The sequence below is a fragment of the Schistocerca cancellata genome, chromosome 3 (genome assembly GCF_023864275.1).
Source record: "Schistocerca cancellata isolate TAMUIC-IGC-003103 chromosome 3, iqSchCanc2.1, whole genome shotgun sequence".
In the NCBI taxonomy this organism is placed as follows: Eukaryota; Metazoa; Arthropoda; class Insecta; order Orthoptera; family Acrididae; genus Schistocerca; species Schistocerca cancellata.
The window spans coordinates 388,933,558-388,949,587 of record NC_064628.1 but is presented as its reverse complement, the minus strand read 5'-3'; the positions used below and the strand labels follow the sequence as shown (position 1 = coordinate 388,949,587).

At 38.7% G+C, this 16,030-nt stretch overlaps 1 protein-coding gene across 2 annotated transcripts in view; it reads right to left on the bottom strand.

Moving 5' to 3' along the window:
• LOC126175105 (adenosine 3'-phospho 5'-phosphosulfate transporter 2) overlaps positions 1 to 15,786 on the bottom strand; it is a 62,990-nt gene extending 47,204 nt beyond the window's left edge. The window contains exons 1-4 of one of the 2 annotated variants that reach the window (XR_007535525.1): positions 15,486 to 15,786; positions 14,664 to 14,782; positions 14,202 to 14,464; positions 2,568 to 2,758 (exon numbers count right to left, since the gene is read on the bottom strand). Coding sequence is in view for 1 of the 2 variants with exons in the window: in XM_049921659.1 (XP_049777616.1) it covers positions 2,568 to 2,758; positions 14,202 to 14,464; positions 14,664 to 14,782; positions 15,486 to 15,674 (762 nt within the window). In the remaining variant the exon portion in view is untranslated. The remainder of the gene's footprint in view (positions 1 to 2,567; positions 2,759 to 14,201; positions 14,465 to 14,663; positions 14,783 to 15,485) is intronic. The other variant, XM_049921659.1, reaches the window with a different exon arrangement.
• Between the last annotated feature and the right edge of the window lie 244 nt (positions 15,787 to 16,030).

The window sequence follows — 16,030 nt, the reverse complement described above, 5'->3', positions numbered from 1 at the left end:
CCAAAGGCCCTAACCGTTCCAGGTGAAATAAATGCAAAACGAATTTTAAAAATATTTAAAACAGTTGTAAACACTGCATATGTACCACGTGTAGCACACTGAAACCTGGTAGATGTGGAAGTTGTTATACATTTTTTTGTAGAAGCAACTAATGCTGTATTTATAACCAGCATGCAGCATTTTAGACTCTGAGCACTACTTGCCACCCAGTGAACTGTAATTAGTTGAGGTTTAGTAATAGCCTTCTCGATGTCTCTGGCCGGAATTCCACATGATAGAATAATTAATGTTTTTGAATGAACTATAACGGTCCCATATAAAATTATGAGGCAAAATTGCTAATTATTAATTGTGTCAGGAGTAATAAGAGTACCATCAATACACATATACAAAAGTACATACACTACACTAGTTTTAGTCAACTAACTGGTTCTTCCTCAGGTAGAGAGAGGAATAGACTGGAGAAGGTTAAAAAGGACAGGCAGGTAACTCAGATTAGGCTTGTTCTATGTCTAAATACATCTACGTGTTCCGCATGGTGCATGGCGGAGGGTACCCTTAATCCCACTAATCATGCCCTTTTCTGTTATACTTGCAAATAAAGTGAGGAAAAAATCACTGTCTATATGCCTCCATTTGAGCCCTAATCTTTCTAATCTTATCTTCATAGTCCACACTGGTAGCAGTAGAACTGCTCTGCAGTTAGCCTCAAATGCCAGTTCTCTAAATTTTCTCAATAATGTTCCTCTAAAAGAATGTCACCTTCCCTCCAGTGATTTCCATTTGAGTTCCCAAGTAGCTCCATAATACCTGTATGTCTACCAAACGTACCAGTAAACAAACAATGGAAACTCCAGGTAGGAATATCAACAATGTAGGAAAAGACAGATTGCTGAATGAGATTTTCACTCTGCAGCGAAGTGTGCGCTGATATGAAACTTCCTGGCAGATTAAAACTGTGTGCCGAACCGAGACTCGAACTCGGGACCTTTGCCTTTCGCGGGCAAGTGCTCTACCAACTGAGCTACCCAAGCACGACTCACGCCCGGTCCTCACAGCTTCACTTCTGCCAGTACCTCGTCTCCTACCTTCCAAACTTTACAGAAGCTCTGCTGCGAACATTGCAGAACTAGCACTCCTGAAAGAAAGGATATTGCGAAGACATGGCTTAGCCACAGCCTGTGGGATGTTTCCAGAATGAGATTTTCACTCTGCAGTGGAGTGTGCACTGATATGAAACTTCCTGGCAGATTAAAACATCCCCCAGGTTGTGGCTAAGCCATGTCCTCGCAATATCCTTTCTTTCAGGAGTGCTAGTTCTGCAAGGTTCGCAGCAGAGCTTCTGTAAAGTTTGGAAGGTAGGAGACGAGGTACTGGCAGAAGTAAAGCTGTGAGGACGGGGTGTGAGTTGCGCTTGGGTAGCTCAGTTGGTAGAGCACTTGCCCGCGAAAGGCAAAGGTCCCGAGTTCGAGTCTCGGTTCGGCACACAGTTTTAATCTGCCAGGAAGTTTCAAGACAGATTGTTATTTACCATACAGAAGACATCTCAGGTGTAACAAATGTAGCAGCCTGCCTCTGGATTGCTTCGATGTCTTCCTTTAATCCTACCTAGAGCAGATCCCAAACACTTGAACAGTAATTGGCAATAAATCACATTAGTGTCCTTGATGTGGCCTCCTTTAAGGATGAACCACACTTTCCTAAAATTCTCCCAAGAAACTGAAGCTGACCATTCACCTTCCCTACCACAGTCCATCCATGCTCATTCCATTTTGCAATATTACACCTAGATATTTAATCAACATGACTGTGTCAGTAGCACACTACTAATGCTGTACTCAAAAATCATGGTTTTCCTTTTCCTAATCATGTGAATTATTTAACATTAACTTCAAATTTTGTCTACATAATCTTGTATCATCCTACAGCCACTCAATAATGGCACCTTCCCATACACAACAACACCATTAGCAGACAGCTACAGACTGCCGCTTACCCTGTCCACAAGATCATTTATGTATATAGAAAAAAATAGCTGTTCTATCACACTTCCTTGGGGCACTCTGATGACACCTTTGTCTCTGAGGAACACGGTTGAGAAGACATGGGGCAACCTCTCCTTCTTTAGAAACAATTAGTTTCGAGAGCTAATGTAGTGCATGTACTTTGATATGCGTGTTTCAGCAGTACCGATATTTCCCCTGATGGTTAGGTCTGTCCAGTAACTCTGTTTCATGATTTTATGCTTTTCTCCAGAAAATTTCCTTTTGGTACTTATAACTGTTTCAGTGTGTTATGTTTTAGGTAATCATCCAACAAAGTGCTCATTACTGAATAAATATCAGAAGCAGGTAAAGGTTATTGAGCACACATTACATTATTTCACAAAAACTTTATTGTGAACAGTTGTTTATTGAAACAATGCAATTCCAGCTGTAAAGCAATAGTGAACATTACATCAAACAATGCGCAAGACCAGGGCTAGTAAAAAGGAAAAAAAAGAGAAAATTTCAAAACTTAAAAAACACAGAGATAAAAAATTATATTTAGCAGTCTTAATATATTACCTCGGAACAAAAATTGATTCCTTTGTGTAAATCACCAGTGAAAAACATGACAGACAGTAGGTATAGGAATCCAATGGAGTATGAATACAGCACAACTTCACTGTTTGCTGCTTTGTATTGTTTCATGGATTTCTCCTGAACATTTCCAATAGCAGCATCACACAAAAGCGCACACGAAATCATACACACTCCTAAAAAGTAGAGAAGTGTAATTGTGGTAACAAAAACAGACAATGACAATCACAGTACAGATGAAACAGAGAAAATACAGAAAACATCTTACACTTACACAGTAAATGCAACGTTTAACATAAACTAATTTCTTCTAGGTGGACCCCATGGCCTCAATAAATTTTAAGGAGAACCTTATTTATTGTCCTTGTTTCATCAAAAAATCATGTGCCACACATATTTGTGCACAGCACGGTCATCAATGGTCACAATCCTGTAATGTTTACTGCAAATCACACTATATACACTTTTTGCTACAATGAAGATAATTTATCAACATCTGTTACTACAGTTGCACTTGAGAAAGGACAGCGCCCAAAACCAGTGATGTAAAAAAAATAATTTAAAATAGATCCTAGTACAACAACGTCTTCCTTCAAATGTATAACATAAGTTTTTAACATTTTATCAGTAAGGTACTTAGGGCTGTAACATTTACTCAGATTCAACAATGAATATGGACACAGCTCCCAACTTACAATAATCAAAACATTTTGGAAAATAAAAGGAAATTTCAATGCTGGACTTGATGCAACTCCAGTCTCACTGTTTCAGACTGCAGCTTCAATTCACCACTACTAAACCACAGCAATAAGAGAACAGTAATTTATACACGATGTATAGTATTCTGATAATTAAAACAAAAACAAAAGCTTGTATGTAGACTTTTATTTGGGTGAAGTGCAACTGGACAGCAAATAGGCAAAGTGAACATTTCACTCTGCACCAGCACGTACACAGTTTTGACACTTCCTAACAAAGTAAAAAAACTGTGCCCGACCAGCATTCAAAACTGGAGCCTTATCTTTCATGGAAAGTGCTCTTTCCAACTGAGCTATCCAGGCACAAGTCAGACCCACCCTCATAGATTCAGTCTGGCCAATATCTCTCTTCCAATTTTTCAACATGTAAAGTGAAAACTTAATTCTCTCATAGGATAAGTACTGAGCAACAGACAGGTACACGGAAAAGCATGCTCATGCCCAGAAGTTAAAGAACTTCTGAGATCCACGAAGAAGAATTTTGTCATAGGGATACTGTGTAGTGTAAACTGTGGCAGGATAATATGGAACTACAAATGGCAGTATGTTATGGGGTAAAGAGCTCGCAATAGTCAATTTGAAGGAAGATCTCGGTTTAATGTTCCTGACTACATGTTGCGCACATACGGTTAGCCAATATTAATGATGCAAGACACGTAACACTAGTTGTGACATGATTACTGTCAGACTAGCAGCCATCCTACAGAGAGCAGTTGCAAGTTGGGTAAATCTGCACAGACCCTGTCTCATCTGAGACCTGCCAGCAGCCTCTGTGTCTCACATCTCCTGTCAGAGTGTGAATACTTATCACCAGCTTTGAAGGGTTCCTCTACACATTGAGTGACACACCAACTGTGCATGCCCTCAACACAAAGGCACTGTGATGTTCACCATATGTCATGTCTTGCCCAATACGATCTGACAGAGCAACACTGTGGGGAGGCATGCTACAATCCAGCTCCTTATTCTGAAGAGAATCCAGTGTCAGTCTATCCCTGATAGCTTCAGTGCTCTGGCGACAAATATTCAGGCAACTCAGGAAGTTCAGAACCAGTCTAACAGTACAGGGCTTAAGGTGAAATCTAAATGTAAGAAGAAAAGTTTTAAGAGGACCGTATCTTATTGTTGGGTAGTAGTCACAGTAGAGGAATACTTGAACTAGTAGAGAACTATCTGCGAAATTATTACCAGGCAACCAGTATTTTTATACTAGGAAGTGAAAGGCTCAGCAATGTAACCCACAATTTAGGCTCTGTTAGGATTGGTCTAGGTAAAGAAGGTGATATAATAATAGCTGAGGCTGCAGGCAACAGTTTGGATACTATCCTCAATCATACACTTGAAGACGAAATTACACATACACATACTAGTGTGAAGAGTGTATCACTCTTTGAGCATATTAAGCATTCTGTGGAATATGTTAATTCAAAGCTTCAACAATCACACAGGAGAAAAAGGCAGTCAACACACAGGTGTGACTGAGGGATTGCCTCTCACTTGGATGCGGCACACACAGCATAGTTTGCACCAGAATGCCTCTGGTGAGACACTACTTGTACTGCTAGTTACAAGTGTCCAGGCTGATCAAAGAAGTATCCATCCTATTCCAGTGTTGCCAAATGTGTTCTATACATCTTTTCTGTATTAAATTTATCCAAAAAATAACAGCAGAATAAATATCATTACAGATGAAACAGCGAATAGCAAAATAAAATACTACAGTTTGGATATTAATATAAAAGATAAATTTCTCACATTCACACAAGAAAATAAAAGGATAGATGGAATTTCAACAATAATAGTTGTGCATGTCAGAACATCACATGCAAATCGCTGAAATCCGACATTCACCTTGATACAAGCTGACATTGTTCTATTGTAGAACCAACACAAGGACAGCAGGAGTGGCTTTATATGCAAAAAGACGTTCAGTCCGAGGGACTTCAGGTTAGTGAATATTGCGTTGAATAACTGTTTGAATTTTCAGGTTAACTTCCATTCAGAAGGCTGTTGCACTCAGCAACTGTTATATTGACTTGTAAATAATAGATTTCAGCTATCAGTTGTCCCTTATAAATTTTATTGGGAGATCTAGAAACTAGCCACTCTTAATGCACTATCATTTTTGATCAATGCACGTAATGCCTGTTGGTCGGGCTTCATCCACAGTTAATTGAATTTTGTCCCACAATAGTGGATCAAGACTGGTTCAACTGGCTCTGAGCACTATGGGACTTAACATCTATGGTCATCAGTCCCCTAGAACTTAGAACTACTTAAACCTAACTAACCTAAGGACAGCACACAACACCCAGCCATCACGAGGCAGAGAAAATCCCTGACCCCGCCGGGAATCGAACCCGGGAACCCGGGCGTGGGAAGCGAGAATGCTACCGCACGACCACGAGATGCGCGCAGTGGATCAAGAAACACATAATCTAATACGTTACCAACCACTTGCAAAAAATATCTCTGGCTTCATCAAGCAACTAGAGACAGTTTTAACATGGTTATGCAGACTTAACAGGATAAGCTGTGTTTGTGTAGACTTAAATGCTGATTTTTCTATCAGGTAATACTGATGGAAAGCACCTATAATCATTTACATACAGCTTTGGATGATTTTCCACAGCAAAATTTCCTACGAAGATTGAAGAGGACAATGTAACACTTTTTGAAAATTTGTTTTAAGACCCAAAACTACCTTCTGTGATTCAGTAACTGGTTTATCTGCCAAAATGGTTAAATGATGAAGGTAAAATTTACTGACTCAGTTTAGATCATACAAAAATACTGCATTGAAATCATCCAGTAGAGTATTAAAAAAGGTGAACCTGTGCACCGTACTAAAAAGCACTCCTAGAGTTCAACAAAAACACTTTGAGACATTATTAGAGAAGGGAAAAAAAAAATAGCAATGTAATTGATACAGAGTCCACAGAAATCTGTTGTGGCAGAAATGATAATACACTAGTCACTGGAAATGAAAATTGACAATTACTTTCTTATATTAGCAGGGGCTGTAACTGTGGTCTGTGAGTAGTACACTGACTAGTAATCAAAATGTTTTAGGTCATGGGTTCAATCCCAGTTACTGCTTAAATTTAAAATAAAAATTATATCAGCTACGCCAGCTGAAGACTTACAATATAAGAAGTCACCCTCATTATGCCAACAGTCTTCGCAAAGAGGGCAGAGGAGCAATCGGAGGTTCAGCGCACTGTCTTTTATTTGGGGGTAGGGAACTGCCCCTAAAAAGCAGAAGAATCAGCAGTGATCAAAAGCATGATTAGGCAGAAGGCAAACGGGATCTTCTGGAGGGGAACACTAAGGGGGAGATGATCACGAGAAAAAGATTGAATAACCAATGAGAAGATAACACACTACAAGTTGGAGTGTGAAATGTCAGAAGTCTGAATCTGGTTCCTCAGTCCAGAAATAGTCACTGAAGAGAAACAAAAAGGAGATAAAGATTTCCAGAGACACAAATGTGGAGCAATATCAGCAGGAGCAGCAAAAACTGGTACAATGGGAGTAGGATTTGTTATGAACTAGAAAGTAAGACACAAATAGTCAGTTTCTGTGAGCAGTTCAGTAGCAGCGTTATTCTCATTATTACTGATAGCAAACCAACAACAGTTCAGATATACATGCCAACATCACAAGCAGAAGATGAAGAAATAGAGAAACACAAGTATGAGGGTGTTGAATGTATAATTCAATATATAAAGGGAGATGAGAAACGAATATCATGGATGACTGGAACACTGCAGTAGGGAAAGGAATGGAAGACAAAAATATGGGAGAATATGGGCATGGTAATATGACTTGGAGAGGAGAAATATTGAGTTCTGGAATAAATTTCAGCTAATAATACTGGATGTATTGTTCAAAATCACAACAGGAGTGTGTATACTGGGAAAATGTCTGGAGTCACATGAAAATTCCAGCTGTAATACATCATGATTAGACAAATCAGATATAGGATTGTCAGGCATACTGAAGAGCAGATACTTATTCATATCACAATTTAGAAATAATGAAGAGTAGGCTGAAGTTTAAATGAATTATCAGAAAGATTCACTATGTAGATAAGTGAAATACATAAGTACTGAGGAATGACAATGTGCATCTGATTTTCTCTAAGCCTGTACATACTGAAGTAATGAATACCACGATACAGCTTACTTAAAGAGGAATGGGCATCTCTAAAAAGCACAATAACAGAAGTTGGGCAGACAAATATAATACAAGGTAGGTAACCTTGGTTAACAGAAGAAATACCTCAACTGATCAGCAAAAGAAGGAAGTACTAAAATTTTCAGCAAAAGAGAGGAATATTGCAACACAGGTTACTTAGGAGTGACAGGGAAATCGAAAGGAAATGGTTGTTGGAAGGACTGGCTCAGCAGACAGAAAAGTCAAAACAACCTTTGGAAAAATGAAAAGTGTGAAATGAGTTCTGCTTTGAAGTGCAGAGGAGACAGAAGATGGGAGAAACTGTCTTGTGACATGATAAAAGAAAAAGGAGCTGGTAGGGAACATAAAGGGGATACAGTATTTGACTCAGAGTTTTGGAAGACTTGCGATCAAATAAGGCAAAAGACCTAGACAAGAGTCCACTGAAATTTCTAACTCAATGGGGCAAATGACAGCCTAATAACTACTCAAGCTGGTTTGTGGAATTTGTGAAACTAGAGATACCATCATGTTATGGCGTAAAGACGAGCACCAGCACACCAGTCAGGAATGGCAGAGCAGAGAGGGCTGTGAAGAAGATGTCAGCCAATTGCACAATGATCGACATCTCCAGGACAACAATGCAACAGCAGCAGTCTCTATGTGAAGAGACCATAAGTGCTGCTCCCGACTGGCTGTGGCCTGCTTCTACAGCAGCATCTAGATTAGGCACTTCAAGACCAGTGACTTAGAAATTGCATATACTGAAGAAGCTTGATTATTTTGTCTCTCGCCCTCTGCTTGCGACACATCTATATTGTTCTCAATGTTAAGTATTGTCATTGTTCATTTCGTAATAAAACTCATTAATACGATTTGTTTGAATTGTTTGTCCAGCAATTTGAGAAAGCAGGTTTCCTAGACACCCTACATTTGATGACTAGGCAGGATTCAACATGCATCAAAGTTGCTTACAAGAATAAAATACAGAGGACTATAAAAGAAAATTGATTATGTGTTAGATAACAATTGGTTTGGCTATCGGACAGTTAAAGGCACCAGAGAGGCTGTTCTGAAATTGCAACTGATAATAGAAGCAACATGTAAGAAAAATCAAGACATGTTCATCGGAATTGTTGGCCTACAGAAAAGAATGGAAGACCAAAAATGAAGTGCTTTCATTAAAGACCGTTTAAGACAGGGGCACAGTCTACTGTTCACACTGTAGAAGCAATGACGGAAACAAAAGAAAGGTTCAGGTGTGGGATCAAAATTCAGGGTGAAAAGATGTCAGTGCTAAAATTCACTGATGACATTGTTATTCTCAGCGAAATAAGGAAGAATTGTAAAACCTGTTCAATGGAACAAAGAGCCTAATGAGCACACACTGCGGAATGAGATTAAACTGAAGAAAAACGAAAGTACTGAGGAACAGCAGAAATGAGATTGGTGATAAAATTAACATCAAAACTGTGGATGGCAAAGAAAACAAAGTCTATTATGTTGAGAGCAAAGAAAAACACGACTGACAAAGTGAGGAGGGCATAAAAGGCAAACTAGCACAGGCAAAGAATGTATTCCTGGCTAAGGAAATCATTTAGATCAAATATCGACCTGAGTACAAAATTTCTGAGAATGTACATTTAGAACACAGCACTGTATGGAAGTGAATCATAGATAGTGGAAAAACTGGGAAAGAGGAGAGTTTGAAGCATATGAGATGTGGTGCTATAGAAGGATGTTGAAAATTAGGTAGAATGATAAGACATAAAATGGGGAGTTTCTCTGCAGCATCTGTGAAGAGAGGAATGTGTCGAAAATATTGACAAGAAGAAGGAACAAGATGATAGGATACGTGCTGAGACATCAAGGAATAACTTTCATGGTACTTCAAGGGGGCTGCAGTCAATAAAAACTGTAGGGAAAGACAAAGATTAGAATATGTCCAACAAATAACTGAGAATGTTAGGTGCAAGTTCTACTCTGACATTGACACAGGACAGGAACATGTGGCAATGCTGCCCAAGAAAATTTATCCATTTGCAAACAACCAAAAACAGATACATTACATTTACTTGTGCAGACACTGCATGCACCAGCGATGGCACTGGTTTCAAAACTACAACCCCACTGGGGTTAGAAAACTCATCAGGCCATTTGAAAGTAATAATTCTGCTGGCTATATTTGTGTTTTTAGTTGAATATAAAATACTTGTGCTGACTTGCAAGGGCTACCCTCCAATCAACATATTACCACTAATCAGAGACCTACTTCACTCTTTCCACCCCTTGATAACTGTCTATCAGTTCAGCTTTCATAAAGAACTCTCCACAGAAAAAGCAATGCAAGACCTCATAGATGAAGTGCTGACAGAGCTAAATGAATAAAATTATCCTGTTGGTGATATTTTGTGTCCTTGCCTTGGATGGATCACAAAATTCTATTGGGCAGTCTGAAGCATTATGACACTAATGGCTGTCCCTCTTGCACTGATGGTGTCTTACTTTTATAACAGAAAGCAGAGGGGCTCGCTGATGGAATTTGTCACATGCATGAAACTAACTCAGAATAGGGAAACATAACATGGGGTGCCACAAGGTCTGAACAGGGTCCACCAGAGCAGGACCATGATGATGATCTGCTTGTGTCAGAATAGTGGAAGTTGGGTCCCCATCCCTCCCAGTCTCTAGCCCCTCACTTCCTTTCCCTTTCTGCATGTTTCTCCATAAAAATTTTAAAAAATTATAATTTTTTATACTATAGTTAAAATGAAGCATTACTGAATAATATTACTTAGATGAATTATATTTATGAAAAATATTGCATACAACAAATTAAATGTATTGTTCTAGAAAGCTGAGCATAAAATGTGTAAATTCCCCCCCCCCCCCTCCTCCTCAAAAACAGGTATCAAAAGTCTATAATATTTATGGCAGCTACTGAACACTGGTTTCAGTAAGTGTACACCAAAGAATACATTTTATCTGCTCTTCATAAATTATGAATAACGCATAAATTTTAAATTAGAAATAAATGAAAAAGGCTATGATTAAGAGTCGAGAAAATACACAGGACTCGTATTTTCATTACAGTTTTACTTTGCATTCCCTTGATGTTTTCATTATGCCATTTAAGTGAAGTTTAGCGGCTGTTTTGTATTCTACTGACAAGGTAACTAAATTTAGCAGTCTGATTTCACACTTCTTTAACCTTTAGCAGTTTATCACCATCTTTAATTTACTGAAACTGCACTCACAAGGTGTTGCAGTCACTGACGTTGTCATAAATATCCTCAAGGTTGTTCAGATGTTTGAATAAGCATCTCTTAACACCTCAGCACCTGTAAGCTGTGTAAGCAGCAGCTTTGTGACCCGTGCACTTTTGCCACATCAGCCATGTTAGCAATAGGCACGTGTAGGGTAGTACATTGATTTGCAAAACTTACGAGACAAAAGTAACTTTCACAGCACTGCCAAGTAACACACCTAGGTGAAACTTGGACCATACATAGAAAGAACTGCTACAGTATAGTACAGAAGGTAACTGAAAGAGATACTCGAGACAAACAGAAATGAGACTTTAATCTGAAACAATTACACTGAAGTCCCTGGATATTACATAACATGTGACATCGTTCTTAATATGATTTCTCATCACCATGAATAATGATGCATTCACTGCAATGTGGTCCCATGCAGGCCACAAGGTTGGTACCAGAGTTCTCGTGATAGGACGTTCTATTCCTCCGCCAGTGCAGTAGACAACTGCTGCATGGTCATTGGTGCATTTGGACATGCTGCAGTACTTCTCCCCAGTGAATCTCACATGAGATCAATGGGATTCAAGTCAAGGGAACAGGCAGGCCAGTACATTTGCTGAACACCCTCTGGTTCCGAGAGCTCCTCCGCTTGCACTGTTCTATGTCATCGTGCATTCTCATCCATAAAAATGAAGTCTGGCCCGAATGCACCTCTGAAAAGATGCACATGGAGAAGGAGCACATCATCACAACAATGTTCACCAGTGAGTGTGCCATATTCAAAGATTTGGTGGTCAATGCACCCACGCAACATTATGCCTCCCCACACCGTACCACTTGGCTCACTGAAACGATTATATTCAACAATGTTGATGGGTGCATTACATGCTCCCACTTCTCACCATAGGAGGTGACATCCAGCATTATCAAATATGGCCATTTTGGTGGTACACGTGTTAAGGATTGGAGAGGCATAATGTTGCACGAGTGTACTGACCTCCACTTTTTGAACACGATACAGTCACCGGTAAATGTTATTCTAACACTGTATTCCTTCCCCATCTGTGGTTTTTCAGAGTGCATTTCGCCATGACCATATTTTTATGGATGAATACGGGTGCTCGCATCAAATGGTACAGGTGGAGGAGCCCTTGGAACTAGAGGGTATTCAGCAAATGGACTGGCCTGCCCATTCCCTTGACTTAAATACCATCGAGAGCACGTGTGATTCATTGGGGAGACGTACTGCAGCACTTCCGCGTGCACCATGACAATGCAACAGATGTCAACTGTGCTGGTGGAGAAATGGATCATCCCGAGAACTCCTTACCAAATTTGTTGCTTGTATGGGAGCATATTGCACTGCCAACCATGATGCTCACACATGCTATTAAGAACCTTTTCCCACGTTTTCTAATGTCCAGCGATCATGCCTACTTCAGTGTAATTATTGTTTTTGGATTAAAGGGTCATTTCTGTTAGTCTCATTGTGTATTTCTTTCAGTTACCTTCTGTACCAGTTCTTTCTATGTAGGGTCCAAGTTCATTGAATTATTTCCCTCATCGGTAACACATTGTGCGATGGTTGTTTTCATCTAGCTTTACAGACCAGTGTAATTTACATATGATGCTCCTTGGATAAAATTACCCCGCAGAAATTAAATTGTAACAGCAGCACATGTTTACATTCATGGGCTGAGGGGAAGGGAAATCAACAGAATTCATGTACCTCTCCCAGTTAATTCATAAACCATCTTTCTTGTTTTTTTCTGGCCAGTGTTTGCACACCCTCTGTTAACCGTTCAAGCAGCTTTTGCTGACACCTATCTTGTCTCACTCTACACCCCTGAAGGCTCTTTCCATTGGTGGGACCTACAGAACACATGTACGAATTAATGAGACTGCACAGATTTGCTTTTACTTACTTCAACCAGAGCCGATACAAGGCTGATCATGGGGCAACACGACTTCCACAAAGCCAACATGTATGTGTTTAAGAATTCTCCCTACTTTTACCATACCACACGTGACACTGTACACAAAGTTTTAAGTGTTGGTAGCTCGCTAACTTTGACACCTGACATCCCTTGCTAAAATCCTTATGCATCTGTCTTAATAATGTTAATAAGAAATCACCACAGCTGTATTGATACGTATGTCCCAACCAGTTTAGTTCGAAAGAACATTTCAAGATTATCAACAGTTTTCATAGGAAATCCACCAATTACTCTTATGAAGACTATTGCTAACCCGATGGCGTTCTTTCAAACAAAACCATTTGTGATATAAGGAATATGTATCAATACAGCTGTGGTGGTTTGTTGTTAATATTAAACAGGGAGTCAGCTGTGTAGTTCAAGACCATCATGATCATTTGTCTCAAGCTTTCTGTTGCCTTGATTGTGACTGGCATTTGGTTTTCACACAACTTGAAACCTTGTACTATGAGCCCAATTTTTCCTGTAGTTGCTGTACTACATGGAATTACTGAAAATTGCTGTACCATATGTCGGCTTTGACCCATGATGCCATAAAGTGACAGATACCACTACCTGAACCTTATACAATATGGCAACCATGATGTTGCCCATTACACATGCAGACAGACACAAACACACAAAAATATTTAATATCAAAAATAACATGAAACTGACAGGAAAAGTGCATGAATCGGGGAGGGGGTTTGGGTGAGAACAAACTAAATATATGACAATCCTAACATGAAGGCATACAAAAACAAATAGAAACACAAAAAGAAACCAAATAAAAACCTCAGCAGTTAACAAATCCCCAGGAACAAATATATCTGTGGTTTTGGTTAGTACTTGAAGTTCTTATTTAATAGTTAATCGTTCTGCATACTGTGTTGTTATTTTGGCCTGATTAGGTTTTGATACTATTTAGTTGTGGTTTGTTGGTATCATGGAATATGGTTCAGTTATATAGGTCATATGAAATTTCTGGTACCTGGTTTAGGAGTTATGTGTGTGTTTGTGGTGTTGTGGACTATGTTTGAGAAGTATAAGTCAAGTGAAATTTCTGATACCTAGTTTTTTGTAGGCTTTTGTTGGTTTGTGGTGTTGTGAAATCCCAGACTGCTACCTAGCAGCAGAAGTTTTCTTTTCCTCTTTTACTATTCTATCAACTTATATTTAGGACTTCTCCGCAGGTTAGCTACAGCTTACATTCTTCATCCATTCAATGTTCTTCCTACTGCAGTGGAGATAACATGCCAAATCTATCCTAGACCTTGCGGAAAGGTACACAAGAGATACTAAACACTTCCTCAATTCCATGTGAATCAAAATATTCCTAAACTTTAATAGTATTTATAATACCAACTTCAGTGAATAAAATAACATTTACCAATCTAAATTAATGGAATTACACTAGTGATGGCAATAAACATCTCTCACACTCACCTAGAACACTAAATTTAGGAGAGACCTGACTGTCTGCAAGTGTGAACAGTGTCAGACCCAAGCACATACAGCCAGCCGCAGCAAAATCTAGTAAACCATAACGCTTGTGCTGAATCAGTATGCTGCCAATCAAAACTGGTATCAGTTTACAGCATTTGAAAATAACCTGGGTTGGATAGTTAAGGTAGCCAAGAGATGAATTGGAGAAGCCCATTGTGCCCAACGTCAACATAGCCAGGAGCAAATATGTTTTGATTGGTATTCTGCAAATAAATTGCCTTATCATTCTCGAGGATGAGGTGAACAAACACTAGTAAGGATATTGTCAGTTTCATTACAATTTTTATCGAGCTACCAAGAACAAACTAAAATAATTTTTCAAAACATTAGTGTATACTGATGAGAATTTTAATACTTTTCAATGCCTTGATTAAATAAGTGTGTAATTAACAATGTACTCACTTTCTAGTCACATTTTTTACAGATGTTTCCACAAATCCAAAAACAGTATAGTAAGCAAATTGTACCAAGGTTAGATACCATCCATAAGGCTTAAAACCATCAAGGGTAAATATTAATTCCTGTAAATAAAATAATCTCCAGCTAGTGCAATTATTGGAATGCAGAGTAATACATACAGAAACCTTGAACTAAACAACACTTATTAGTGATCAATGTATTCTGAACAATAAAGTCTGCAAGTATAAATTCTCTTAGCTTCAGTGGTGACAGAAGGTGGTAGACACATCAGCTGTTAAACAACAATATTTATTTATTTCTCACTTTTTCCTGTTTCCAACGAGCTTTATTTGTAGTTTTCTTTCAAGTTTACATGACAAAATGGAAATGATAAAGCAAATTTTAAAAAAAGAAAAATGTTTTTCATATAACAATCCAAGTCCATGATTAGGTATGCTGTTGTAATTGATGTCTCTTCTGGTTTTCATTTATAGGGAGGGGGCATTCATTGTAATACATACCACTGTTTGAGGATTTTGAATGAGCCTTATAACATGCCTACAGATAGAACCACTTTCCTCTAAAATCAACTGCATGTAAATTTGACATCAGTAAATAGTCAGAACGCAAAAAAAAAAAACGGGAAAATTATACACATTTCTCCACCTTTACTGAATTCTTGATTGATAGGGAAATCGGTGCTTATATGTAGGTGACGTATTCAGTCTTGACAATTTTCTTACTTTGAAGTATCCACCGATTAGACAATACAAGAAAGTGTTGCTTTCTTAAGTTTTGAGTATAATTGCTAAATTAATGTAGTACCTGCAGGTAACCATACAGCAAATAAAATCCAAAAACTCCTACGGAGCATATCACAACCTGCCGAATTTGGCTCAATGTGCTAATGTCAAAACATAAAACTTTGATTTCTGTTCTCGTGTCAGTCCGGTTTGCGTTTCCCTGAATTGAGCCCTTATTACGTTCATCTTCGATTGAGAGTTTCACACTCATTGCTACATTTACGGCACAGTATTTCCATACGTCTTCTTTATTTTGCCGCTTACACGTCAACACAGATTCAAATACCACGTTTATACCACAAAGACTTTAGCCTACGAAGTTTGTACTCGTCAATAGCACAGATGTGTCCTCAACGTGTAAACGCCAAGCACTAACCAAGGAGTTTAGGAGTAATTGGGTTCCCTGTTATTTCTATTTTATATGTCCATCGTCTCCTTCTTGATGTAAGTTATAAATTTGACGAATTGCTGAATAAAACACTCAAATTATTAAAAAGATAGAAAACAACTAAGATATGAAACATGGCCACCCCTGCTAGCAGACGGCCGTATATGGAATGAGATTGC